Source organism: Notechis scutatus, chromosome 4 (genome assembly GCF_049901735.1).
Source record: "Notechis scutatus isolate UNSWTSFEM ecotype Mainland chromosome 4, rNotScu1.2, whole genome shotgun sequence".
Classification (NCBI taxonomy): Eukaryota; Metazoa; Chordata; class Lepidosauria; order Squamata; family Elapidae; genus Notechis; species Notechis scutatus.
Window position 1 is genome coordinate 10,266,392 of NC_142012.1, and position 27,551 is coordinate 10,293,942.

Here is a 27,551-nt window from a genome sequence, read left to right on the forward strand (position 1 = left end):
AAATGGGTACGAATAATTGGGGATAATAGGACAGGGACGGTAGGCACAATTGGTAAACGTTTAGCTAGTCAATTTGGGATGAACATCCTTTGAATGGTGTGAGAGTAGCAATGGATTTCTGGAGGAAAAATTGCACACTTACTGGAACCAGGAGCACTTCTTAGGTCCTCCTGAGGACGCAGATAAATCTCCAAGTGGCCTCAATGACCCTCTGAAAGGATGCAAATGACCAGCTGTCTGCAAGGAATATAAATCCTTCCATTCCCCACCATCCTGACAGAGCTGAAGAAGCTTCTTGGATGAGAAGCGATACGGTTTCAAAAGACGCAGCAAGAAAGTCCAGTTGCCTCCTGAAAAAAGCACCTTTGGGATAAATGAAAGATTGTAAGTTCGAGAACTACCTGTAAGATAGAACTGGTGACTTGCATGACTTCCGCAACTCTGTGTTGAATATTTTTCTCGCTCCTCGCTGGTTTTGCAAGTTGTACACTTCTACTTCAACATTTTCAGGTCAATTACTATTTATTTTTATTTATTTATTTAATTTTATTTGTCAAACATGTACAGGATAACAAGTAGAGGTATGAACATAAACAGGAACAAAGGGAGTAAATACAGATAAATGGGGACAATAAGACAGGGATGGTAGGCGCGGTGGTGTGCTTATGCACGTCCCCTTTAAGGACCTCTTAAGAATGGGGTGAGGTCCACAGTAGACAGTTTGAGGTTAAATCTGTGCGGTGTTGAGGCTGTAACCACAGAGTCAGGTAGGGCGTTCCAGGCGGTGACCATTCTGTTGCTGAAGTCGTATTTTCTGCAATCGAGTTTGGAGAGGTTTACCTTGAGTTTGTATCGGTTGTTTGCCCATGTATTATTGTAGTTGAAGCTGAAGAAGTGGTTGACAGGCACGATGTTATAGCAGACAATTTTGTGAACTATGCTTAGATGTTCACTGCGGAAAGAGTGAGGCGCGGGCTGCCCTCCTGCCAAATCAGTTCCTCTTAGTGTCTCCTTATAGACTATAATCGGGCATAGAGGCAGCTAAGGATGGCTGATTGAGAAGTTAGAATTCATAGGCAAGCGAGCGTCTTTAGGACAGCTGTCTAGCAAAATGGGCCAGGCTTTTCCAGGAATCTCCTTCCGTTCGGGAAGCTTCCCTTTTAGGAAACGTTTATTTTACTGCCTTTGAAACCGTAATGTCAAGTATCCGAAGCACTTAGAAAACGAGAACAAGGATTCCATCTGCCGCTTCGGTGGCAATTTGCATGATGCACGAATTAACCTTCAGGATGCAAAGCCAGAGACCAGATGCCAGCTTGGCATTTGTGGCACCGTTCTAAAGTAACCTGAAGGGAAATGTAGAATGGAATGGAATGTTACAGAGCAGAGCAGAATAGAACAGATTAGAAAATGGAATAGAAAATTAGAATAGAGTATAGAATTAGAATAGAAAGGAGTAAAATAGAATATAGAATAGAAAATAAGAATAAATAGAATAGGAATAGACAATTGGAATGGAATGGAATGGAATGGAATGGAATGGAATGGAATGGAATGGAATGGAATGGACTAGAATAGAATAGAATAGAATAGAATAGAATAGAATAGAATAGAATAGAATAGAATAGAATAGAGGAGAGAGGATAGAATAGAGGATAGGATAGAATAGAATGGAATGGAATAGAATAGAATAGAATAGAATAGAATAGAATAGAATAGAATAGAATAGAATAGAATAGAAAATATTGAATGGAATGGAATGGAATAGAAGATGGTCCTCAACATATGACCACAATTGAGCCCAAAATTTCTGTTGTTAACTGACAACACTTGTTAAGTGAGTTTTGCCCCATTTTACAATCTTTCTTGCCTCGGTTGTTAAATGAACTACTGCAGTTGATAAGTTAGTAACCTGGTTGCTAAGTGAATTTGGCTGCTCCGTTGACTTTGCTTATCAGGTCGCAAAATGGGATCATGTGCAGAGGTGGTATTCAGCAGGTTCTGACCAGTTCTGGAGAACCGGTAGCGGAAATTTTGAGTAGTTTGGAGAACCAGCAAATCCCGCCTCTGACTGGCCCCGCCAACCCCATCTCTTCTCTGCCTCCTGAGTCCCATCTGATCGACTGGGTCTTCTTTGGTTTCCCTGCATAGGAGAATGGAGCTGGAAAACAGGTTAGTGGGGTGGGGAGGGAATGGGGATTTTACAGTAACCTTCCCCTGCCACGCCCACTAAGCCACACCACACCCACTGAGCCACGCCCACAGAACCAGCAGTATTTTTTATTTTTTTTTAATCCCACCACTGATCATGTGATCCTGGGACGCTGCAACTGTCATAAATATGAACCAGTTGCTAAGCATCTGAATTTTGATCACACAATCATCAAAATGCTGGAAAAGTTGTAACTGTGAAAAAGGTTATAAGTCGCTTTTTTCATTGCCTTTGTAACTTTGAACAGTCATTAAACAAACTGGTAAGTTCAGGACTACGAACAGAACAGAACAGAACTGAGCAGAGTGCAGAGTAAAGAAGAACAGAACAAAACAGAATAGAATATTGGCCAGTGTGATAGGCCCACAAGGAGTTTGTCTCCAGTGCATAAGGTCTCGGTGTACATGCAAAACAACAAAGTAGTAATAATCATAATATCAGAGTAATAACAATCATGATCATGATACCCATAAGAGAAGGTAGTGGAACAGATGGGAAGGATAAAAGTAATACAGCCATGTTACATGGGTAAATATTCTTAGACATAAGCAGGGGTGGGCTTCAAAAATTTTAGCAACGGGTGCTCTGCCTGGTTGCTGGGTGGGTGTGGCTTTGGTGGGTGTAGCCTAGTTGGCCTCTTGCATCACGGTGGGGTGTGTGTGTGTGTGTGTGCGTTTCTGCCCTCCTTGGGCTCTGGAGGCTTTCCTCGAGCATCCGGGAGGGCGATAATGGCCTGGACATAAGACAATGCTGTGGGAATTAGTTTTTCAGCAGAGTCATGGCATGTGGGGGAAAAATATCTTTGTGTCTAGTTATTTTGGCCTGCCCTGCAGTGCCTATAATGGCATCCCGAGGGGAGGAGTTGAAATAGTTTATGTCCAGGATTCGAGGGCTCTGTAGTTCATATATATACAATTCAGTTTGCATATATTAAAAATAAGGGCTTTTTGATTAGGTTGTCCTTGACTTACAACTGGTTGCTTAGCAACGGTTCAAAGTGACGACGGAGGACCTCCCCGGGGTTACTTATGACCTGGTCTCCACATTCCAATGGCTGCCCCACCTCTCCTGCAGTCGCAGGAGTCTAAGTTGGGCACTTGGCAAACAACCTCCATTTACAACCGTTTGCAGCATTCGCGTATTTTACAACCGTTTCATCCAAACCAGGAAGTTATGTCTGGATGTTGGCAAAAGTAGTCCGTGGTGAAACAATCGTTCCCTTAACAACTGCCACAAAAACGGTCGTTAAATGAGGTTGGTCACCTGGGAGACCCAATTTACAACTGTCGTGACCTACATTAGGCTCCACGATGGTCGTAAATTGAGAGTGCTATCCGTATACACGTCCATATGTTGTTGTGGTTTTTAACGTTTTCTTCTTACTCCTCTTTGGAGTGTAACGCATGACTCCCTCCAGTCATCCTACAGTGGGAAACAACTATGGCATTCGCTTTATTACTGATTTTGCAGCTCCTTGCATCCATATTTGTATGCGTGGGAATTTTCCCTCTGATCTCTTCTCCCGGGAGTTCCAGCAGCTTGCTGAATTCTGCTTGGCTGCCCTTTCCATCACAGCAACAACAAAGCAGCGCATTTGAGAAAGGGCTCGTAACTCATTCGTTCCCCTTTTTCCCTACCCCCGAATTCTCTCTGTGACTTAAAGGCACAAATAGCACAGCAGTGGATCAAACTCATGGGAAGTACCGCCCAATCTTGTGATGTTGCAGGAAAACAAGGAGATAATTGAACCATAATTGTCAATTGATAATTGACTTTTGAAGAAATCTTCCATTCTGGGAAAAAATTATTAATTATGATCTAACGATCAGAGGTTCTACCGCATTTCAGTACGTAATCAAAACTCTAGAGACCCCCAGCAAAGAAACAGGAAGGGATATTACAGGCAACCTGCTTTCCACAGGAATATGTACAAGGCGTGATGATTTATCTGCTATTTCCTTTGGTTTCTGTTAAAATATACCTGCAATTTTCTGCTAGAAACGATATTCAAGTAAATAAAATAATAATGCAAGAAATCACATGATCACTCAAATACCAAATTTGCAGTCACACTTTTCCCTCCCTCCCTCCTTCCCAACTTCCTCTTCTGTTTTCCTTCCCTTCCCTTCCCTTCCCTTCCCTTCCCCCTCCAGGGGGTTTCCCATCCTTTCAGCAAAAGGCTGTTCCTGGTAACTCTTATCTTTTTTTCAATTCGTCAATTTTATTTAGATAAGTGAAAGAATAATTCCACTATTGCTACAGTTAACCTGTTTAGAATAAAAAACTCAAGTCAGCTTATTTCGAAATATTGATATTCTCTTGCAGATTTTCACCTGTATTCTTCCCTCTCTTAATTTAGAATATTTTTCAAAGAAACATTTTTCCCCTCCCAAGTTGTTTTATTGGCAACTTTTTGAGGACAAGGGTTTGTACATAACGTTTTATGCATAGCCTCCGGTCTGAATCGCTAGTACAGAGAATAGTTGCATCTATCTATCTATCTATCTATCTATCTATCTATCTATCTATCTATCTATCTATCATCTATCTATCTATCTATCTATCTATCTATCTATATCATCTATCTATCTATCTATCATCTATCTATCTATCATCATCTATCTATCTATCTATCTATCTATCTATCTATCTATCTATCTATCTATCTCTATCTATCTATCTATCTATCTATACCTATCTATCTATCTATCATCTATCTATCTATCTATCATCTATCTATCTATCTATCTATCTATCTATCTATCTATCTATCTATCTATCTTTATCTATCTATCTATCTATCTATCTATCTATCTATCTATCTATCTATCTTTATCTATCTATATCTATCTATCTATCTATCTATCTATCTATCTATCTATCTATCTATCTATCTATTTTATCTATCTATCTATCTATCTATCTATCTATCTATCTATCTATCTATCTATCTATCTATCTATCTATCTATCTATCTATCTATCTAACCTATCTATCTATCTATCTATCTATCTATCTATCTATCTATCTATCTATCTATCTATCTATCTATCTATCTATCTATCTATCTATTTATCTATCTATCTATCTATCTATCTGTCTGTCTGTCTGTCTGTCTGTCTGTCTGTCTGTCTATCTATCTATCTATCTATCTATCTATCTATCTATCTATCTATCTATCTATCTATCTATCTATCTATCTATCTATATCTATCTATCTATCTATCTATCTATCTATCTATCTATCTATCTATCTATCTATCTATCTATCATCTATCTATCACTATCATTCATCTATCTGTCTATCTATCTATCTATCTATCTATATCTATCTATCTATCTATCTATCTATCTATCTATCTATCTATCTATCTATCTATCATCATCATCATCTATCTATCTATCTATCTATCTATCATCTATCTATCTATCTATCTATCTATCTATCTATCTATCTATATCTATCTATCTATCTATCATCTATCTATCTATCTATCTATCTATCTATCTATCTATCTATCTATCTATCTATCTATCTATCTATCTATCTATCTATCTATCTTTATCTATCTATCTATATCTATCTATCTATCTATCTATCTATCTATCTATCTATCTATCTATCTATCTATCTATCTATCTATCTATCTATCTATCTATCTATCTATCTATCTATCTATCTATCTATCTATCTATCTATCTATCTATCTATCTAACCTATCTAATCTATCTATCTATCTATCTATCTATCTATCTATCTATCTATCTAATCTATCTATCTATCTATCTATCTATCTATCTATCTATCTATCTATCTATCTTTATCTATCTATCTATCTATCTATCTATCTATCTATCTATCTATCTATCTATCTATCTATCTATCTATCTATCTATCTATCTATCTATCTATCTATCTATCTATCTATCTATCTATCTATCATCTATCTATCTATCTATCTATCTATCTATCTATCTATCTATCTATCTATCTATCTATCTATCTATCTATCTATCTATCTATCTATCTATCTATCTATCTATTCATCTATCTATCTATCTATCTATCTATCTATCTATCTATCTATCTATCTATCTATCTATCTATCTATCTATCTATCTATCTATCTATCTATCTATCTATCTATCTATCTATCTATCTATCTATCTATCTATCTATCTATCTATCTATCTATCTATCTATCTATCTATCTATCTATCTATCTATCTATCTATCTATCTATCTATCTATCTATCTATCTATCTATCTATCTATCTATCTATCTATCTATCTATCTATCTATCTATCTATCTATCTATCTATCTATCTATCTATCTATCTATCTATCTATCTATCATCTATCTATCTATCTATCTTTATCTATCTATCTATCTATCTATCTATCTCTATCTATCTATCTATCTATCTATCTATCTATCTATCTATCTATCTATCATCTATCTATCTATCTATCTATCTATCTATCTATCTATCTATCTATCTATCTATCTATCTATCTATCTATCTATCTATCTATCTATCTATCTATCTATCTATCTATCTATCTATCTATCTATCTATCTTTATCTATCTATCTATCTATCTATCTATCTATCTATCTATCTATCTATCTATCTATCTATCTATCTTTATCTATCTATCTATCTATCTCTATCTATCTATCTATCTATCTATCTATCTATCTATCTATCTATCTATCTATCTATCTTTATCTATCTATCTATCTATCTTTATCTATCTATCTATCTATCTATCTATCTATCTATCTATCTATCTATCTATCTATCTATCTATCTATCTATCTATCTATCTATCTATCTATCTATCTATCTATCTATCTATCTATCTATCTATCTATCTATCTATCTATCTATCTATCTATCTATCTATCTATCTATCTATCTATCTATCTATCTATCTATCTATCTATCTATCTATCTATCTATCTATCTATCTATCTATCATCTATCTATCTATCTATCTATCTATCTATCTATCTATCTATCTATCTATCTATCTATCTATCTATCTATTCATCTATCTATCTATCTATCTATCTATCTATCTATCTATCTATCTATCTATCTTTATCTATCTATCTATCTATCTATCTATCTATCTATCTATCTATCTATCTATCTTTATCTATCTATCTATCTATCTTTATCTATCTATCTATCTATCTATCTATCTATCTATCTATCTATCTATCTATCTATCTAATCTATCTAACCTATCTAACCTATCTAACCTATCTAACCTATCTATCTATCTACCTACCTACCTACCTACCTATCACCGTGATGGCAAACCTGTGGCACGCAGAGACATTTGTGTGGGCATGCGAGCCCCAGCCAAACTTAGCTGCACTGCACACGTGTGCGCCTCCCAGCTGATTTTCGGCCCATTTTTGCCTTTGAGGCTCGAGGGAAGCCTCTGCAGTCTTGGGAGGCCAAAAAATGGGCCTTCTGGAAATACCGGAAGTGCCTGTTTTCAGCCTCCGGAGGGCCTCTGGAGCTCGGGGGAGGTCGTTTTCACCCTCCCGGGGCTCAAGAAAAGCCTTTACAGCATCAGGAAGCCAAAAAATAGGCCTGTTTCGGCACTTCTGGTATTTCCTGGGAGGCGCACGCATGTGCAGTGCAGATAAGGAGGGCCTGTGCATGCATGCACAGGGGGGGCACATTGCATTGTGGGTGCTGGCATGCACTCGCTTTCGGCACACCACAGCAAAAAGATTCGCCATCACTGATCTACCGTGTTTCTCATATAATAAGGCCAGGTCTTATTTTTTTTTTGAGCCCCGAAAAAATGGCTAGGCCGTCTTTTCGGGGGTGACTTAATTCCCCCCCCCTTGCATCTTTGGGTGGGCGGCGACGGCTTGGATGTTGACCTCGGCGTTGGTGAGGCACTTAGTATCGGGGTCAACGCAGGCAGCACCATATCCGGGTGTGCAACAAATGTACTTCCTAATGGCAAGCCCCCCCCCCACCATTCCCCCCCCATTTCACATGTTTTAATATAGGCCTTAATTTGGGGGGAGGGGCTTAATTTCATTTCATGCCTATAAAACATGCTGGGACTTCCTATTGGGGGAGGCCGTATTGTTGGAGAAACAGGGTATCGTCTAGCTATCTGTCACCTGTCATCTGTCTGTCTATCTGTCATCTATCTCTACCTACCTACCTATATCAACCAACCAAACAACCAACCAACAATATAGACCAATACATTTTGAAAAGTGTCTTTGAAAAAGATACAATAAATACGGTATTTATAGGTAAGCTAATTGTTTTCGGAGAGGCAATTTGAAGGCAGCTCCCAGAATCCCCCTTGGTGGCTGCATGCCTGGTCCTTCCAGGAGTTTCAACTTAAAGATCTTGGTGAGATGGAAGGATTGTAGACTCCAGTGTTCCTGCTGTCCAGAACCGAGATAGACAGAAGGACCCATTGAGGCTTGGATTAAACCAGTAGATTGACAAATGGAAGGGGGAAAGGAAATGCCAGGGTTTCCTCTTGTAAAGGAGATTCTTTTTCCATGACCTGAAGATACTTCGTGGAGTTTTTCTTAAGCTGTTTTTCTCTTCCCCCGCCTCCCCCTTCCACTTCTTCCTGTGTTCCCACAGGCTTTCTCCTAAAATGAAGATGATTGTGCAAACCAATTTGCTATGGTTCTTTCTTCCTTGACAGATATTTCTTTTAGGGAACGGTGAATTAATTAAAAAGGGGGAAATTGGAGATTGGTAGGGAACATTAACCGCTCAATTATTATTCATGAAGTCCACGGGTGACTTCAGAGTTGGGGTTCAGACGCAGAGAAAACTTCACCTCTTAGAATTGTGCAACAGAGTGAGACTCACAACTTCGGCAGGGCTCTGACAGGGTGTGTGTGAGGGTGTGAGTCTCCTAAATGACTGCAAACCTTTTCTCAAACCACAAGTTTCATACACAGGTCGTCCTCGACTTACAACAGTTCATTTAGTGACCGTTCAAAGATACTGTGATGACCTGGGGCGTGGCACAAAAGCAACAAAGTCACAAAAGTAGGTAAAGTCCCTTTAATACCTCCAACTTGGCCCCCCAATGTCCAGTTATCATCGGCTGGAGAAAAAAACTCTCCCAAGAACAGTCTTTAAAGGGAAGAAATTCCGTCGGAACCCAAAGTACAAACAAATTATAAATAAAAACCCAACACAAACCATACTGCAGCAATTAACGAGACAGGGCAGGATAAGGGATCGAAGACGTCAAAAGATAACAAAACACACATAGTTGGGAGGACACCAGAATCCAGATAGGACTTGACAAACAAAGATAATTCACGCTTTGCTTCCAGCAAGGTGCTGTGCACACAAACGCCTTTTTAAAATCCTGTTTTCCCAGCTGTAGCCAATGAAGGGGATCAGGGCCCTTTCCTCCCCTGTAAACCACGCAACTCATGTTGCTCCCTTATCCATTCCTCCCTGCATGCCCTAGGACGAAGAGGGGATGGCCCTGGGTCTTCCTCTGAATGCCCAGCCAGACTGTGCCCTTCCCCAGTTTCTTCCACAGCCACCGGAGCCACACTCCCACTCCCTGTCAGCTGCTCGACCTCCCCCTCGGAATCAGATTCCAACAGGGGCATGACAGATACACAGCACTGAAAAAGGGACTTATGACCATTTCTCAGTTACAAGCCGTGTAGCATACCTATGATCATGTGACCAAAATTCAGATGCTTGGCAACTGGTTCATACTTATGACCGTTCCTGTGTCCCAAGGTCAGGTGACCCCCTTTTGTGACCTCTTGGCAAATAAAGTCAATTTAAGAACTTCAGGGATTCACTTAACCAATGAGGCAAGAAAGGCCGTAAAATGGGGCAAAGCTCACTTAAATGTCTGGCTTAACAAGAGAAATTTTGGGCTCCATTATGGTTGTAAGTTGAGGACTACCTGCATTCATGCGTTCTTCTTCCTGTTGGGAAATCCTTGTGAAGTCCAGCAGCCAGAATTTGTAGACTACATTTTGTCCTCAACTTATGACCTCAATTGATGCCCAAACTTTCCATGTTGAGCGAGACAGTTGTTAAGTGACTTTTGTCCCATTTTATGACCTTGCCACCATCGTTAAGTGAATCACTGCAGTTGATAAGTTAGTTAAATGAATCTGACTTTGACTTTGCTTGTCAGAAGGTCAGCAAAGGTTTGGCGACTGTTTAAAGTTACAACGGTACTGAAAAAAAGTGACATGACCATTTTTCACACTTACGACTGTTGCAACATCCCCATGGTCACGTGATCAAAATTCAGACACTTGGCAACTGACTCATATTTATGATGGGGTTGCAGTGTCCCAGGTTATGTGATAACCTTTTGCGACCTTCTGATAGGTAAAGTCTATGGGGAAGCAGGATTCACTTAACAACCATGTTGCTAACTTAACAACTGCCAGGATTCACTTAATAACTATCTCACTTAGTGATGGAAATTTTGGGCTCTATTGTGGTCATATGTCGAGGACTACGTGTAATGCTTGTGTTCTGACCAAGGCACTAACATTACACATAGACACTAACATTGAGACACTAAAAACACACATTAATCCCAAAACCCTTTTTTCTTTATTTCAACGGCTGTGAATTTTACTCCTTCACAGCCCGTAATGAGTCTCAAACAGTTTGTAAAGAGTCCCATGGAAGTCTGCCAAAGTCCTTCAGGATAAGCCAGATAAGCACGCACCTTTATCTTCCTTGAAATGCTGCCAATTACTAAATTTCTAAATTAGTTATACAAGGCCAAACAGAGCACAAATTCAACACACACCTTCAGGTTTCAAACCAACCAGTACGAACAAAGTTGCTTCCTGCAACGGTTCCTGTCCCTTTGCTCCTCCTTTATAACAGATAACAGATAATCAGAGTTGGAAGGGACCTTGTAGGTCATCTAGTCCAACCCCCCCGCCCAAGCAGGAAACCCTACACCATTTCTGACAAATGGCAGTCCAATCTCTTCTTGAAAGTCTCAAGTGATGGTGCTCCCACAACTTCCAAAGGCAACTTCTGTTCCATTGGTTGGTTGTTCTCACTGTCAGAAAGTTTCTCCTTATTTCCAGGTTGAATCTCTCCTTGTTCAGTTTCCATCCATTATTTCTTATTTGGCCTTCAGGCGCTTTAGAAAATAGCTTGACCCCTTCCTCTCTGTGGCAGCCCCTCAAATATTGAAAGATGCTACCATGTCTCCCCTGGTCCTTTTCTTCTCTAGACTAGCCACGCCCTGTTCCTGTAACCGTTCTCCATATGTTTTAGTCTCCAGTCCCCTAATCATCCTGGTTGCTCTTCTCTGCACTTTTTCTAGCATCCTTTTTATAATGTGGTGAACAAAACTGGATGCAGTGCTCTAGGTGTGGCCTTATTAAGGCTTTATTGAGTGGCATTAGTGTCTTCCTTGATCTCGACTGTATCCCTCTGTTAATACAACTTAGGATTGCATTAGCTTTTTTGGCTGCTGCTGCACATTGCTGACTCCTATTTAGCTGGTTGTCCACTAAGACTCCAAGATGTCTTTATAGGAGGGCCAATCACCTCCAAGCCTTACTCCCGAGTCGCCCCTTTTGTCTTAACTGTTCTTGACTTCTGGCAGCTCTGCACACATGCGCACTGGGAACAGGCTCCCCTTGTTTCTCTGCCTCGCTGCTGTCGGAGGCTCCAGAGCACATAACTCCCAGGTGGCCCTGGCCCCATCTCTGTATCGGATGCAGGACCCTCCTCCGAGTCCTCTCCAGAGTCCTGGACTGGCCCATGTTCCTCCCCACTGTCCGACTCTGCTGCCGTTTCCAGACCACAACAGTTTGTAAGATGGACAGTCATATCCATTTTCCAAATAAATACACCAAGAAATCAATTTTAAAAAATCCAGCCGCATTTATCTATTAAAAAAAAACCTGGATCTATTAAAAAAAACAACCTCTATTAAACCTCTATTTAAAAAAACCTCTATTAAACCTCTATTATTTAATTTTATCTATTAAAAAAAACACACCTCTCCTTAGGCATCGACTTTATGACACTTTGAAACTTTAAACAAAACCATATCATTTACACCCAATAATGTAGGTTTAGAAACTTGTTTGACATTTGATAGATAATCCGTTTTATGCTATACATAAATAGTTTCTGCCTTCTTTCTGGTTTTATTTCTCTGTTGGCTTTTGTTAGGTTTGTTATTGGATTGTCTGTTTGTTTTCCATACATTTTGCTTTTTTTTCTCCATTTTTTTGGGGGGGTGTTTCTTTCTGTGAAAGCAAATAAATAAAGGCACTTAGAAATATTGCCAAACCTAGATGGTACCGAAAGTTAATTTGCAACCCTGGCTAATCACCACTTCTGCTAAGAGTCCTGCTTTTAAAGGGTTGAAGTATTTCATCGGAGACATTCGGTGTGTTTTCTCTGGCTGATCTTGCTACCTTTTTCTCTGTTTTTGCAACTTGTGCAAAGATCACCCTGGAGGCCTCTCCTTCAGACACTGCCTCAACTGAAATCTGCTTAGCTTTATTATTTAATAAAACAGCAAGATTTGAGCCTCCCCCAAGACTATAAAATGATAAGTTGTGGAGAATTGGCAACCGGAGCGATGTACCACTTTGACCCTACTTTCACAATTTATTGTTATAGAGCCAGAAGGTAAACTACTAAATGACAGGATCCCGGTTATAAATTACGAATTTGGGATTTTCCTCCCGTCTGTGAATTTATATCAGTGGGTACATCCCACGCCCTCACACCCAAGTCAGGATTAGATGTTGGCTCCTTGGCAAGCAGATACGTGCCTGGCTGTGGAATTAAAAATAAAGTTTGGGACATTTGGAGGAGCACGAGTGTAATTATTTAAAAAAAATAATAGCTAAAAAAAGCTCTAATGTAAATTCTGGCAGCACAGGACTTAACATGCCACAATCATTACAAGCGCCATAAATAAAATTTCCTTGTTCTCTATGACTCTCTCACTGCTTTCTAAATATGGCCTGCAATCTGTACTCTTCCCTTTATTTCATGGAGTGACATTCAGTGGGACATACTGTATTAACCTTTCCAGGAAACACAAAACTATCCCTTGGCCCTTTGGTATATTCAGAGTCACTCTTCATCCCTCCTGGGCCCTGAGTGCCAGAGGATGGATTTGGGCCAGCTGATCTTTGGCGGCCTTCAAACCTATTTTTAAAAACCAGGGGTGTTTAGTCAAGAGGGCATTAAAAATGCACAGTGCCTGTGCTCTCTATGGGGATAGAAAATTAAAAGATCCTTCCTTCCTTCCTTCCTTCCTTCCTTCCTTCCTTCCTTCCTTCCTTCCTTCCTTCCTTCCTTCCTTTCTCTTTCCTTCCTTCCTTCCTTTCTCTTTCCTTCCTTCCTTCCTTCCTTCCTTCCTTCCTTCCTTCCTTCCTTCCTTCCTTCCTTCCTTCCTTCCTTTCTTTCTTTCTTCCTTCCTTCCTTCCTTCCTTCCTTCCTTCCTTCCTTCCTTTCTTTCTCTTTCCTTCCTTCCTTTCTTCCTTCCTTCCTTTCTTTCTCTTTCTCTTCCTTCCTTCCTTCCTTCCTTCCTTCCTTCCTTCCTTCTCTTTCCTTCCTTCCTTCCTTCTTCCTTCCTTCTTTTCTTTCTCTTTCCTTCCTTCCTTCCTTCCTTCCTTCCTTCCTTCCTTCCTTCCTTCCTTCCTTCCTTCCTTTCTTTCTCTTTCCTTCCTTCCTTCCTTCCTTCCTTTCTTCTTCCTTCCTTCCTTCCTTCCTTCCTTCCTTCCTTCCTTCCTTCCTTCCTTCCTTCCTTCCTTCCTTCCTTCCTTCCTTTCTCTTTCCTTCCTTCATTTCTCTTTCCTTCCTTCCTTCCTTCCTTCCTTCCTTCCTTCCTTCCTTCCTTCCTTCCTTCCTTCCTTCCTTCCTTCCTTCCTTCCTTTTATCTTTCTGTCTCTCCCCTTTCCTCCTCCTCCTCCTTCCTCCCTCCCTCCCACGATGCAAAACTAATTTATTTAACAGCACCATTTCCGTGGAGCTAATAGCTTGGCCTCATTTAGCAACTGACTTGCTTAGTGACAGTCTGTGCAATTACGATGATGATAAGAAAGTCGTTTTTTAATAGCCTGGGTTTACAACTTTTGCAAGCCTGTAAAGCAGAGCAAAGCTGTAGGATTGTAAGCACAGTTGTGGTTTTCCTTCCTCCCTACCCTTCCTTCCCCCTCCCTCCCTCCCACCCTTCTTCCTTCTTTCCTTCCTTCTCCCTCCCTCCCTCTCCCTCCCTCCCTCCTCGGTTCCTTCCATCACCCATCTCACTCATGGTGACTCCAGGCAGCTTATAGAAATAAAACCCCAATAAAAAGAACCAGTACCACCCCCACAATTCCCCCACCCATCTTCTTGTCCAACTGCTTAGGCAGGAATCTCTATCCCATTTCAGACAAATGGCTATCCAATCTCTTCTTAAAAACTTCCAGTGCTGGAGCATTCACAATTTCTGGAGGCAAGTTGTTCCACGGATGAATTAATCTCACCGTCATGAAATTTCTCCTTAGTTCTAGAGGTTGCTTCTCTCCTTGATTAGTTTCCACCTGTTACTTCTTGTCCTGCCCTCAGGTGCTTTGGAGAATAGCTTGGCTCCTTCTTCTTTGGGGCAGCCCCTGAGATGCTGGAACACTGCTCTCCTGTCACCCCCCTACCTACTCCTTCTTTTCATGATCCCTTTTCCAGATCTGAAACTCCCTTCTCCTTGATTTCCTCTCCTCTCCCCCTCAATGTAGCTGGGTGGTCTTCTTTTGAGCATTAAGAAGAATGGGTGCCTGCTGAGTACAGCAAAGGAGCTGCTCTAATTGACTTGGAAATGTTTTCCTTTGCCTCCAGCTTGTCACGAATCCTGTGCAACGTGCCGAGGTCCAACGGCAAACAACTGTTCCACCTGCCGAGACCCATCTCTCGTGTTCCTGGAAGGCACATGCATGGCTAATTGCGGGCAGCGGTTCTACGTTACGGAGGGAGTTTGCAGAGGTAACAGCCAGCCCACCGTGCTGTGTTTTTAATCCACTTTTTTTTTTTAGCAAGGACAGCTGTTGAGATCCATGCAGCTGTTTACCCCATATGATAAGTGTGTGTGTGTGTGTGTGTGTGTGTGTGTGTGCGCGTGTGTGTAAGCTTCCTCCCCTCCATTGCTGGTGAGAGTACAGGGTCGTCCTCGACTTACGATACAGATAGATACAGATAATCAGAGTTGGAAGGGACCTTGTAGGTCATCTAGTCCAACCCCCCGCCCAAGTGGGAGACCCTACACCATTTCTGACAAATGGCAGTCCAATCTCTTCTTGAAAGTCCGCAATTGAGCCCTGCTCTTAAGTGAGATCCGGATCCTGGGTCATAAGTCCCCTTGTTTCTTTTTTCTTTTTTCCAAAAAGTTCTTTATTTTTATCTTTTACAAACATCTCTTTTGGTGAACAGTGTGATTCCAGGTTTTTACATTTCCATACAAACATGACCATAATTGCATATCTATCTTACATGTCTAGTTTCTTATCGTATCACTACATTTCCCATTTTCTGTAAATTTTCCCAAATATTCTTATTTTTAGTTCATATCTTAACTTATTCTGTTTTTCTTTAATTATATTCTTATCTTCTTTATATATCTTAAACCTCTTATTTCTTAATCTGTATTCATTATACTTTTATACTTTTATCTGTCATATTTGCAGTTTCATCACATATTCTTATTTCATTATTCAATAAATTCCATCTTAGTTTTAATAATTCCAAACATTTCCCCCTTAATTACCCGTCTGAATGCACCACCCTATTGTCTTATACATCATTCAGTTTACTCTCCTTTAACTCATATTAAAAATTACAAGTCCCCTTGTTTCAAGTTAGGTCGTAACTTTGAACAGTCTCTAAGCAACCTGTCGTAAGTCAAGGACCTGTATAAGTGCTCACTTACAAGGTCCAGACGGAAGACATTTTATATATACAGGTAGTCCTCGACTTACGACCACAGTTGAGCCCCAAATTTCCTAAGCGAGACCATTGTTAAGTGTGTGTCGCCCCATTTTACAGCCTTTTTTGCCACAGTTGTTAAGTGAATCACTTCAGATAATTAGTAATTCAGTTGTTCAGTGAATCAGGCTTCCCCGTCGACTTTGCTCATCAGAAGGTCGCAAAACATGACCCCGGGACACAGCGACGGTCGTAACTATGAACCAGTTGCCAATCATCTGAATTTTGACCACGTGTCCCATCGGGATGCTGCAAAGGTCGCAAGTGTGAAAAACGGTCACAATATGTCACATGTTCAGGGCCCACCCAACGAACCGTTGTAAGGCAAGGACTACCTGTAGGTGTGCCAGGTGAGTGTGTGGGAGAGAGAAAGCAACAAACACACAAAATGTATGAAAGCCACTCCTTTTTTGGGGGAAGAGATTTTCATAGCGCCTCCAATCTTTTCACAACAGACTCACCCACTTCTCTGTTTGCCTCAGGGCTGTAAGGCATTCCTTTAAATTCATTCTTCTGAGGGGAAAGTTTGTGTAACCAGACGGTAAACACAATATTATCCGGAGTTAAGGGTGGGTTTATCAGCAGACCTGCTGGCAATAAATATTTGGTGTTAAAACACCACTCCTTTTTCAAGCCCTCTCGGGGAATTTTAATAGAGATGGGACCATTGAGAGGAGGGAGGAGAGTCACCCTCATAAAGCATCAATAAAAGGATAAATGACTTTTTATTTATTTATTTATCTTGTACGTTACAAAACTTTATTAAGTCGGTTGTTAAAAACATTGGACGTGGTGTAACCATCCCGACGATCCTGGTTGTCGTACATATTATGGCATAAGATACATATTTTAAATACGTTTATACAGATACACATTTCTGTGATATTTCCCAATTTTGGTCATCCGTTCTGCCATCCTTATTCTCTTTTAGGTTTTATGTCCTTCTTCTTTCCCCACCATGGCTAGAATTTATCCCATACTTTATAATATTCTATCTCGTCTTTGTCTTTCGAAAGGATCAATGAATTTTTCTCCCCCAGGTATTTTACCGTTACCTAGGACAGGTAAAGTCATCAGGTTACGATCCCAAGCGAGCCCAAAAGGTCTGTTGCTGAGCGAGACAGTGTTGTCCCATTTTATGACCTCCTTAAGCGCATTCGCTGCAGTTGTTCGGTTCGCGACACGGTCGTTCAGTTAATCTGCTCCCCCCACGACTTCTCTCATTGGAAGGTCGCAAAAAGGGGATTGCATGACACCACCCCCAGTGACCGTCATAAACAGGAGTCAGGTTTCCAACGGTCTACATTTGGATCCCATGACCCGGTATGGCAGAGGGAGTATTCAGCAGGTTCTGACCAGTTCTGGAGAACCGTTAGCGGAAATTTTGAGTAGTTGCGAGAACCGTCAAATACCACCTCTGACTGGCCCCGCCCCCATCTCTTCTCTGCCTCCCAAGTCCCAGCTGATTGGCTGGGTCTTCTTTTGTTGCCCTGTACAGGAGAACAGAGCTGGAAAGCAGGTTAGTGTGGTGAGGAAGGAATGGAGATTTTGCAGTAATCTTCCCCAGGAGTGGAGAGAGAATGGGGATTTTACAGTATCCTTCCCCTGCCACGCCCACCAAGCCATGCCCACAAGCCACGCCCACAGAACTGGTAGTAGTTTGTATTCCACTACTGAGGCATAGGCCTACATTTCCAGGCATAGACATTTAAACTCTGCGAAACAAGTGGTTAAAAAGGAAATTGGATTTAAATCTCACTGGGATTTGGCTAGACCTAGTAAGCTCCAGAGCTGGGCCCTAATTAGAGGTAGTCCTTGAGTTACGACCACAATTGTGCCCAATATTTGTGTCGTTAAGCGAGATCAGGAGTTAAGCGAGTTTTGCCCCATTTTACGTCCTTTCATGTGGCAATTAAGTGAACCGTTGCAGTTGTTAAATCAGTAACATGCTTGTTAAGTGAATCTGTCTTCCCTATTGACTCTCTCTACAACCGTCATAAATATGAACCAGTTGCTAAACGTCCGAATTTTGATTTCCCCATGACCGTGAGGAAGCTGCGATGGTCATCAGAGTGAAAGACAGCCATAAGTCCTTGTTTTCAGTGCCGTTGTAACTCGGAACGGTCCCTAAACGAACCACTCTTCAGCCAAAGGCTACCTGGGTCTAATCGGATTCTCCTCTCTGCCAGCTTGCTCTGAAGGTTGTGACAGGTGTTACGTGGACCGGCTGAGATGCTTGTCCTGTGCTTCAGGCCGAGTTCTGCTGGATGGCAACTGCCTGTCAGAATGTCCCCCTGGCTATTACGCGGATGGTTCCCGCAAATGCAGAGGTAAGAGTCTGGGGAATTCTTTGTAAATAGGCTTGGGAGCACCGAACGTTGGAAGGGTCCTTGAAGGTCATCTAGTCCAGCCCCCCCCCTCCAAGCAGGAGACCCTACACCATTTCTGACAAATGGCAGTCCAATCTCTTCTTGAAAGTCTCAAGTGATGAAGCTCCCACAACTTCTGAAGGCAACTTCTTCTCCATGGCTTGATTGTTTTCACTGTCAGAAAATTTCTCCTTATTTCCAGGTTGAATCTCTCCTTGTTCAGTTTCCATCCATTATTCCTTGTCTGGCCTTCAGGTGCTTTGGGAAGCAGGTTGACCCCACTCCTCTCTGTGGCTGCCCCTCAAATATTGGAAGACTGCTCTCCTGTCTCCCCTGGTCCTTCACTAGACTAGACATACTCCATTCCTGCAACCGTTCTTCGTATGTTTTAGTCTCCAGTCCCCTCATCATCCTGGTTGCTCTTCTCTGCACTTTTTTTCTAGAGTCTCAACATCTTTTTTATAGTGTGGTGACCAAAAACTGGATGCAGTACTCTAGGTGTGGTCTTACTAGGGCTTTATAGAGTGGTGTTAGTACTTCCCTTGATCTTGACTGTATCCCTCTGTTAATGCATCTTAGGATTGCATTGGCTTTTTTGGCTGCTGCTGCACACTGCTGGCTCATATTTAGCTGGTTGTCCACTAAGACTCCAAGATCCCTCTCACAGTTACCACTATTAAGCCTGGTTTCGCCCAGTCTATAGGTGTCCTTTTTTTTCCTTCCAGTTATCGCTCAACTTCAGTTCTTAGTCGTTCCAGATTCTTTGGCAATCTGTGGTTGAGGATCCCGCACTTGCATACAATTACCCAGCCACACTTACAGGTAGTCCTCGACTTATGACCAATCTCTTAGTGACTATTTAAAGTTACAACAGACTCAAAGGTGGCATTCAGCAGGTTCTGACCAGTTCTGGAGAACCGGTAGCAGAAATTTTGAGTAGTTCAGACAACCAGCAAAATCCCACCTCTGACTGGAGATTTTACAGTATCCTTCCCCTGCCACACCCACAGAACTGGTAGTAAAAAATTTTTTGAATCCCACCACTGAACAGACTCCCTTCAAAATGTACATATGGCTTTACCAGGATTCAAACAGCTGCCTGTCCGGCGGTCATGTGATCCAAATTTACATATTTTTTTTGCTGTAAACTGGTGATGACTTCCAGTTTCTGGCAAAAATGCCCCCCCTGGGGACAATCGGTTCCCTTAATGACTGCAGTGTTCGCTTAACGACCAAGAAGATACTAACTATGGTAAGTCTTTGAAAGACGGGGATGATTTGCTTAACACTGCCCCCCTCTCCCAAAATGAAAAAATGTGTCAGTCACAGGATGACCTGCTTAATAACGGAGTTCAATTATGGTCATAAATCGAGGACTACCTGGCTTGTTGCTGTTAGGAAGCAACACTAACCTTTCAGAAATTCTTAAAGTCATTTTCTCTGAGAAACTTGGAGAAATTTCCTTGGAGGAGAACCTTAACAGTTAGTTTGGATCAATAGGAAGCTAACGATGATCTATATTCTTTGAGAATATCCTCAACCTATGACCACAGTTGAGCTCAACATGTCTGTTGCTAAGTGAGACAGTTGGCTGGGGGTCGTGTGATTCCCCTTTTGTGACTTTCTGACCTGCAAAGTCAACGGGGGAAGCCAGATTTGCTTAACAATCAAGTGGCTAACCTAACCATTGTGACGATCCGCTTAACAAGAGTGAAGCAAGCAAGGGCGTAAAATGGAACAAAACGCACTGAACAAATGTCTCACCTAGCAACAGATGTGTTGGACTCAATTGTGGCCGTAAGCCGAGGACTACCTGTATAGGTATGTGCGCGCTGGTATGCGCCATACATGTAAGCTTCATGCTTCGTTGTTGGAAAACTCTACATAATCGGTGCTTTTAGCCTCATTGAAATCAGCGCTTGGTATTATGTAGAAAACCTTATTTAGGTAGAAAACCTTATTTAAAAACAAGCCAGCTTGCTGTTTAGTGCTGCTGTTTTGCATAACAAATAGATCTTTTGCTTAAATCAGCTGTTGTGGCTTTCTTGGAATACTGATGAACTGAACAGAGATCTGCCACTAAATAGGAGTCTTCCGTCATATTATCCGGTTCAATAGCATTGGGTGCAGGAATTGAGGGAGGAGGGAGTTGTGGTGGCGCAGTGGTTGAAGGCAGTATTGCAGGCTGTCTCTGCCCACTGCCAGCAGTTCGATCCTGACCGGCTGGAGGTTGACTCAGCCTTCCATCCTTCCGAGGTTGGTAAAATGAGGAGCCAGATTGTTGGGGGGCAAGAGGCTGACTCTGTAAACTGCTTAGAGAGGGCTGTATAAGTCTAAGCACTATTATTTGAGAAGGAAGGAAGGAAGGAAGGAAGGAAGGAAGGAAGGAAGGAAGGAAGGAAGGAAGGAAGGAAGGAAGGAAGGAAGGAAGGAAGATGAGAAGGAAGGAATGGAAATGCGAAGGAAGGAAGGAAGCCATAGTGGCACTGGTTAGAATGCAATATTGCAGGCTGTCTCTGCCCACTGCCAGCAGTTTGATCCTGACCGGCTGGAGGTTGACTCAGCCTTCCATCCTTCCGAGGTTGGTAAAATGAGGAGCCAGATTGTTGGGGGGCAAGAGGCTGACTCTGTAAACTGCTTAGAGAGGGCTGTATAAGTCTAAGCACTATTATTTGAGAAGGAAGGAAGGAAGGAAGGAAGGAAGGAAGGAAGGAAGGAAGGAAGGAAGGAAGGAAGGAAGGAAGATGAGAAGGAAGGAATGGAAATGCGAAGGAAGGAAGGAAGCCATAGTGGCACTGGTTAGAATGCAATATTGCAGACTGACTCTGCCCACTGCCAGCAGTTCGATCCTGACCGGCTGGAGGTTGACTCAGCCTTCCATCCTTCCGAGGTTGGTAAAATGAGGAGCCAGATTGTTGGGGGCAATAGGCTGACTCTGTAAACTGCTTAGAGAGGGCTGTATAAGTCTAAGCACTATTATTTGAGAAGGAAAGAAGAGAAGGAAGGAAGGAAGGAAGGAAGGAAGGAAGGAAGGAAGGAAGGAAGGAAGGAAGGAAGGAAGATGAGAAGGAAGGAATGGAAATGCGAAGGAAGGAAGGAAGCCATAGTGGCACTGGTTAGAATGCAATATTGCAGACTGACTCTGCCCACTGCCAGCAGTTCGATCCTGACCGGCTGGAGGTTGACTCAGCCTTCCCTCCTTCCGAGGTGGGTAAAATGAGGAGCCAGATTGTTGGGGGCAATAGGCTGACTCTGTAAACTGCTTAGAGAGGGCTGTATAAGTCTAAACACTATTATTTGAGAAGGAAAGAAGAGAAGGAAGGAAGGAAGGAAGGAAGGAAGGAAGGAAGGAAGGAAGGAAGGAAGATGAGAAGGAAGGAATGGAAATGAGAACGAAGAAAGGAAGCCATAGTGGCACTGGTTAGAATGCAATATTGCAGACTGACTCTGCCCACTGCCAGCATTTCGATCCTGACTGGCTCAAGGTTGACTCAGCCTTCCATCCTTCCGAGGTTGGTAAAATGAGGAGCCAGATTGTTGGGGGCCATAAGCTGACTCTGTAAACCGCTTAGAGAGGGCTGCAATGTACTATGGAATATAAGTCTAGGTGCTATTGCTTGGGAAGAGAAGGAAGAAATGAAGGAAAGAAGGAAGGAAGGAAGGAAGGAAGGAAGGAAGGAAGGAAGGAAGGAAGGAAGGAAGGAAGGAAGGAAGGAAGATGAGAAGAAGGTCAGTAAAGTGAGGATCCAGATTGTTGTCGGCAATACAGTGATTCAGAGGGGAGCAAGAGAAACTGACCGTAAAGTGGGTTTGTGGGATCTCTAATATCCTGTTACTCTGAGATCCAAATTGTGAAAGGCTTGATTGTCATTTTCTTTCTTTCTTGGTTCCCAGTTTGCCACGGTTCGTGCACCAGCTGTACAGGACCTTTGCCCACTCAGTGTACCTCCTGCTCCTTCCCCCAGGCCTTCTACCAGGGCCACTGTCTCCTCGCTTGTGGAGAGGGCTTTTATCAGCACCACAATCTCTGTAAAGGTAACCCAGATTTCCCAGCCTTCATAGGCCGACAAATAAAATCTCTGCGATTCGTTCTCTCCTGTGGTTTCAATGTTTGGAAAGTTTTTCATTACTCCTGAAATCTTTTAGAGACTTTTTTGAGATAAGTCACTTTTGGAATTGAACTGAAATCACTTCTTAAAAGGTTTTCCTGGGTTTCATGACAACCCCCACCCCCTCCAGAAAAAGAAATGGTTGTGTGATGTTGAGAATGTTGATGGACCAGGGCAATAATGCTGGAAGGAGAAGAAAGAAAACAGCTGCCAATGTCAATCACAGGAGCCCAGACAGTTCAAATGAATATAGATTTCTTGTATGCTAATGCTCTCTACAAGAATCTGAACTATTAATAGCCAAAGCAAATTGGTGGTAGATAAGAATGAAAGGGATTTGAGGTGGGCTGGACTTTGATCTCTTGTTGGGAGTGAAGGGACTCAAGACTAATGACAAGTTTGACCCCTCCCTCGGGCTCAGCCTGGTCATCCCCTACAGGAGGGATCGTTCCACTGACTGGAAAAAGCTACCTTAGGTACAGTCTGAATACCTTCCATATGGGTAGATTTCAACTCCCAGAATTCCTAGCAATGGCCAAGCTGACCAGGGAATTGTGGAAGTTGAACTCAGTTTATATGGAAGATATTGAGACTTGGCATTGAATATGGATCTAGAGCGTCTCCCATAGAGAGAGCCTCATCTAAGATGAATTTCACATTTAATCAAATATGTCTATGGAGCAGTCATCCAGGTCATGGTTGTCTCAAAGGTGCTTTTTCAAATGACAACTGGACTGTAGTTTTTCCTTGAAGAAGTTTCACTTCTCATCCAAGGAGCTTGTTCAGTTCTGAATCAGAATTGAAGAAACTTCCGTCAGAACTGAAGAAGCTTCTTGGATGAGAAGCGAAACGTCGTCCTCATGGAAAGAATACAGTCCAGTTGCCTTTTGAAAAAGCACCTTTGAGAAAGAATGAGACATTTTATTTGGCCAAGGGTGATTTGACACACAAGGAATTTGTCTCCGGTGCAGAAGCTCTCAATATACATGCAAACCAATGGAATAAATGATGATAATAATAATAATAATACCAATAAGAGGAGGAGGATAAAAAAATATATATATATATAAGAAGGATAAATAATAATAATATTACAGACATGGTAAATACACATAGACATAAGACAGCATTGTGTGGTTTAGATGTACAGCAGAGTGATGGCCCAAGGGGGGGAAAATGTCTATGTCTACCGTGTTTCTCATATAATAAGGCGGGGTCTTATTTTTTTTTTGAGCCCTGAAAAAATGGCTAGGCCGTCTTTTCGGGGGTGACTTAATTCCCCCCCCCTTGCATCTTCGGGCGGGCGGCGACGGCTTGGATGTTGACCTCGGCGTTGGTGGGGCACTTCGTATCGGGGTCAACGCAGGCAGCACCATATCCGGGTGTGCAACAAAAGTACTTCCTAACAGCAAGCCCCCCCCACCATTCCCCCCCCCATTTCACATGTTTTAATATAGGCCTTAATTTGGGGGGAGGGGCTTAATTTCATTCCATGCCTATAAAACATGCTGGGACTTCCTATTGGGGGAGGCCATATTGTTGGAGAAACAGGGTAGTTGTTTTGATCTGCAATGCCCTATAGCGCCATCCTAGAGAGGAGGAGTTGAAATCATTTATGTCCAGGATGTGAAGAAGACTGCAGATATTTTCCTCAGCCCTCAGCCTGTAGAGATTGTTAGTCATTTAGGTCAGTGGTTGCCAACCAGCAGGCTGGGGACCACTGGTGGTCTGCGAGAAAATTTTGGTGATCCGCAGAGAAATGGCACCCCCCCCCACAAAGCACCACCCAAAGCAATTAATCCAAGCTGTGTGGGAATACAAGGCTGTGCCGCCCACATGGCCTGTGAGAAAACAAGGCTTGCGTCACTTGCATTGTGAACAACATGAGGTAGTGAGGGGAGGGGGGAAAGGACGGGGGGGGGGACTTGCCACACTCACACCATGTGCCTCGCCTGGCCACCGGGCTGCTTCTTTCCATTTCTTTCTTCTTGTGCTTTTGACTGCACGTAAGGAAAGCAGCAAAAGTCTTTCTTTCTCTCCCCCAAACTTTTCCAGAAATGAGTCTTGGGGACCCTGCAAGGCCTCCTGCTCCAAGAGGCTGCGCCGGCAAAGACTCGTTTCTGGCGGAATTTGGGGGAGAGAGAAAAAAGACTTCTGCTGCTTCTGCTATTTTCCTTGCATGAAGCCAAAAGTCTTTCTCTCCCCCCCCTACCCCCGAGAACGGAGCTGGAGCTGGTATCCTGCGATCCCAAATAAAGAATGATCGATCGGTAGGAAAACAGGGTGGGGAATTTTCCTGCAGACTTTTGGGGGGATTTTCCCAGGGTCTCTGGTCTGCGGGATTTAAAATTATGAGTTTGGTGTGGTCCCTGAGGTCCAAAAGGTTGGCAACCCCTGCTCCAGGCCATGGTTGTCCCAAAGGTGCTTTTTCCAAGAGGCAACTGGACTTTCTGGTTTTTTTCTTTGAAGGCCTTTCGCTTCTCATCCAAGAAGCTTCTTCAGCTCTGACTGGATGGTGGGGAACGGAAGGATTTATATTCCTTGCAGACAGCTGGTCATTTGCATTCCTTTTAGAGCAGTGATGGCTAACCATTTTGGCACTGAGTGCCCCATGTGCAAGTGTGCGCATCGCCAAAATGCAATGCGTGCACGTCCCCCGTGCATGTACCCTCCATGCATGCTCCCCACGCATACGCATGCGTCTCCCTACACATGCACCTTGCAGAAGCCCGAAGACCAGCTGGTCGGTGGGAGGCGCATGCACAAGCGTGGCAGAGCCGAGCTGGGGTGACAGCTCGCGTGCCATAGATTTGCCACCATGGTTTCAGAAGGTCGTTGAAGCCGTTGGAGGTTTATCTGTGTCCTCAGGGTCACCTGAGTAGTGCAAATGGTTCCTTTAGTCTCCAATTTTTTTTCCTCTGGAAATCCCTTCCCATTCCCACATCATAAATCCTTCCATTCCCCACTATCCTCTCAGAACTGAAGAAGCTTCTTGGATGAGAAGCAAAATATCTTCATAGAAAAAAAAAGGACGTCCAGTTGCCTCCTTCCGATCTCCTAAATAGGCAGGTCTTCTGTGGAAGGCAGGCTGGTTGCAGTTGTTCTTTCTGCAGTTTTATTCATCCGTTGGGAGTTTGTATCTGTTCAGTTTGTTTTCCGGCTCTTCTTCTGCAGGTTGCCATTCATCCTGCAGGGCATGTGTGGGCCCAGAACATTCACACTGTACGCAGTGCATGAACCCAGAGGAGAAGCTTCAACCATACCTGAGCCTTGAGGAAAGGCCAGTTGGCACCTGCTTGCCTCAATGCAGAGCCCAGTTCTACAGTAACGAAGACAGGATTTGCAAAGGTGAGCGAACATCCCTTCTCTCCCAAGCTGATAATTGAAAAAGATGAATTCAAATTGTGAGCAGGGTGAGGTTTAAGATTTAACATGGAGAACTAGCTAAGACTGAATTCCTCAAGCACCCCAATGCCTCTGCGTGTCTTCGGGCCTCCTAAACTGCAAAGAAAAAAGTGGTTTTGTAGTTCTGTCATGCCCCTGTCGGAATCTGATTCCAAGGGGGACGCCGAGCAGCTGACAGGGAGTGTTAGTGTGGCTCAGTTGGCTGTGGAAGAAACTGGGGAAGGGCAAAGGCCAACTGGGCAGAGCAGGTGAGAGGTAAAGCAAGGGAGAGGGAATTTGGAGGAAGACCCAGGCCCACCCCCTTTTCATCCTAGGGAGGAACTGAGAAGGGAACAACGTGAGTTGTGTGGTTTACGGGGGAGGAAAGGGCCCTGATTCCCTTCATTGGCTGCAGCTGGGAACACAGTGTTTAAAAAGGGAAGTTGCACACAGCAAACTGTAAAAGGATGGCTGCCTAAAACATAAATGCGTTCTTGGCCTTACCCATGTTAGACCTGAGGTAAACTGAAAGCTGATGACAGTTAGAGATAGCTTGCGGGTTGCTCTTCTGATATAGAGAATGTAAAAGTAGGTGGGTGGGGAGAAGCATTCCCGTCCCCAATTATAATTATTTGATACATTCCTGGGAAAAGGAAATATTCTGTAGGGTTTTCAGTGTGGACCAGCGGTGTCAAACTCTCGACGACATGTCGTCATCACGTGACGTATTGCAACTTTCCCCCCTTCGCTAAAACGGGTGGGCGTGGCCAATGCGTGATGCATCTGGCCTGCGGCCCGTGAGTTTGATACCCCTGGGTGTAGACTATGGCTGTATAATACAGTGGTACCTCCGGTATTTGGTATTCAACACATTTTTTTGTTGTGGAAATATTGCTCCGGTACTGGTTGCTTCTTTGGTATTCGGCGCGCTGCAAGAGGAAGAGGGGGATAGCCACGGAGGGCAGACAGGAGGTCGGCCATGCTGGGAAGGTCATTGTCATAGGAAAAACATGATAAGTCGCCTGGTTTGTTTGGCACTTGTAGTTTTTGGTACCTGTGCCTCCCGGAAGCAGTTCACATCGAGTATTGTACAGAGGTGGTATTCAGCAGGTTCTGGAGAACTGGTAGGGGAAATTTTGAGTAGTCCGGAGAACCACCTCTGACTGGCCCCACCCCCATCTATTCTCTGCCTCCCGAGTCTCGGCTGATCGGCTGGGTCTTCTTTGGTTGCCCTGCACAGGAGAACGGAGCTGGAAAGCAGGTTGGTGGGGTGGGGAGGGAATGGAGATTTTATAGTATCCTTCCCCTGCCATGCCCACCAAGCCATGCCCACAGAACTGGTAGTAAAATAATTTGAACCCCCCCCCCACTGGTATTGTGGTACCACTGTGCTGAGGATTGAGTGCCAAGAAGTTGCTTTACAGCATATAGTAGTGCAACCAAAGCCGTTATCTCGTACTCTTT

The 27,551-nt window shown here is 42.9% G+C and overlaps 1 protein-coding gene across 1 annotated transcript in view; it reads left to right on the forward strand.

The window, feature by feature from the left end:
• FRAS1 (Fraser extracellular matrix complex subunit 1) overlaps window positions 1-27,551 on the forward strand; it is a 419,940-nt gene that overhangs the window by 172,248 nt on the left and 220,141 nt on the right. Inside the window, 4 exon segments of the mRNA XM_087962750.1 lie at window positions 15,086-15,229; window positions 18,415-18,555; window positions 22,489-22,629; window positions 25,878-26,051. Of these exon segments, the coding sequence (XP_087818876.1) occupies window positions 15,086-15,229; window positions 18,415-18,555; window positions 22,489-22,629; window positions 25,878-26,051 (600 nt within the window).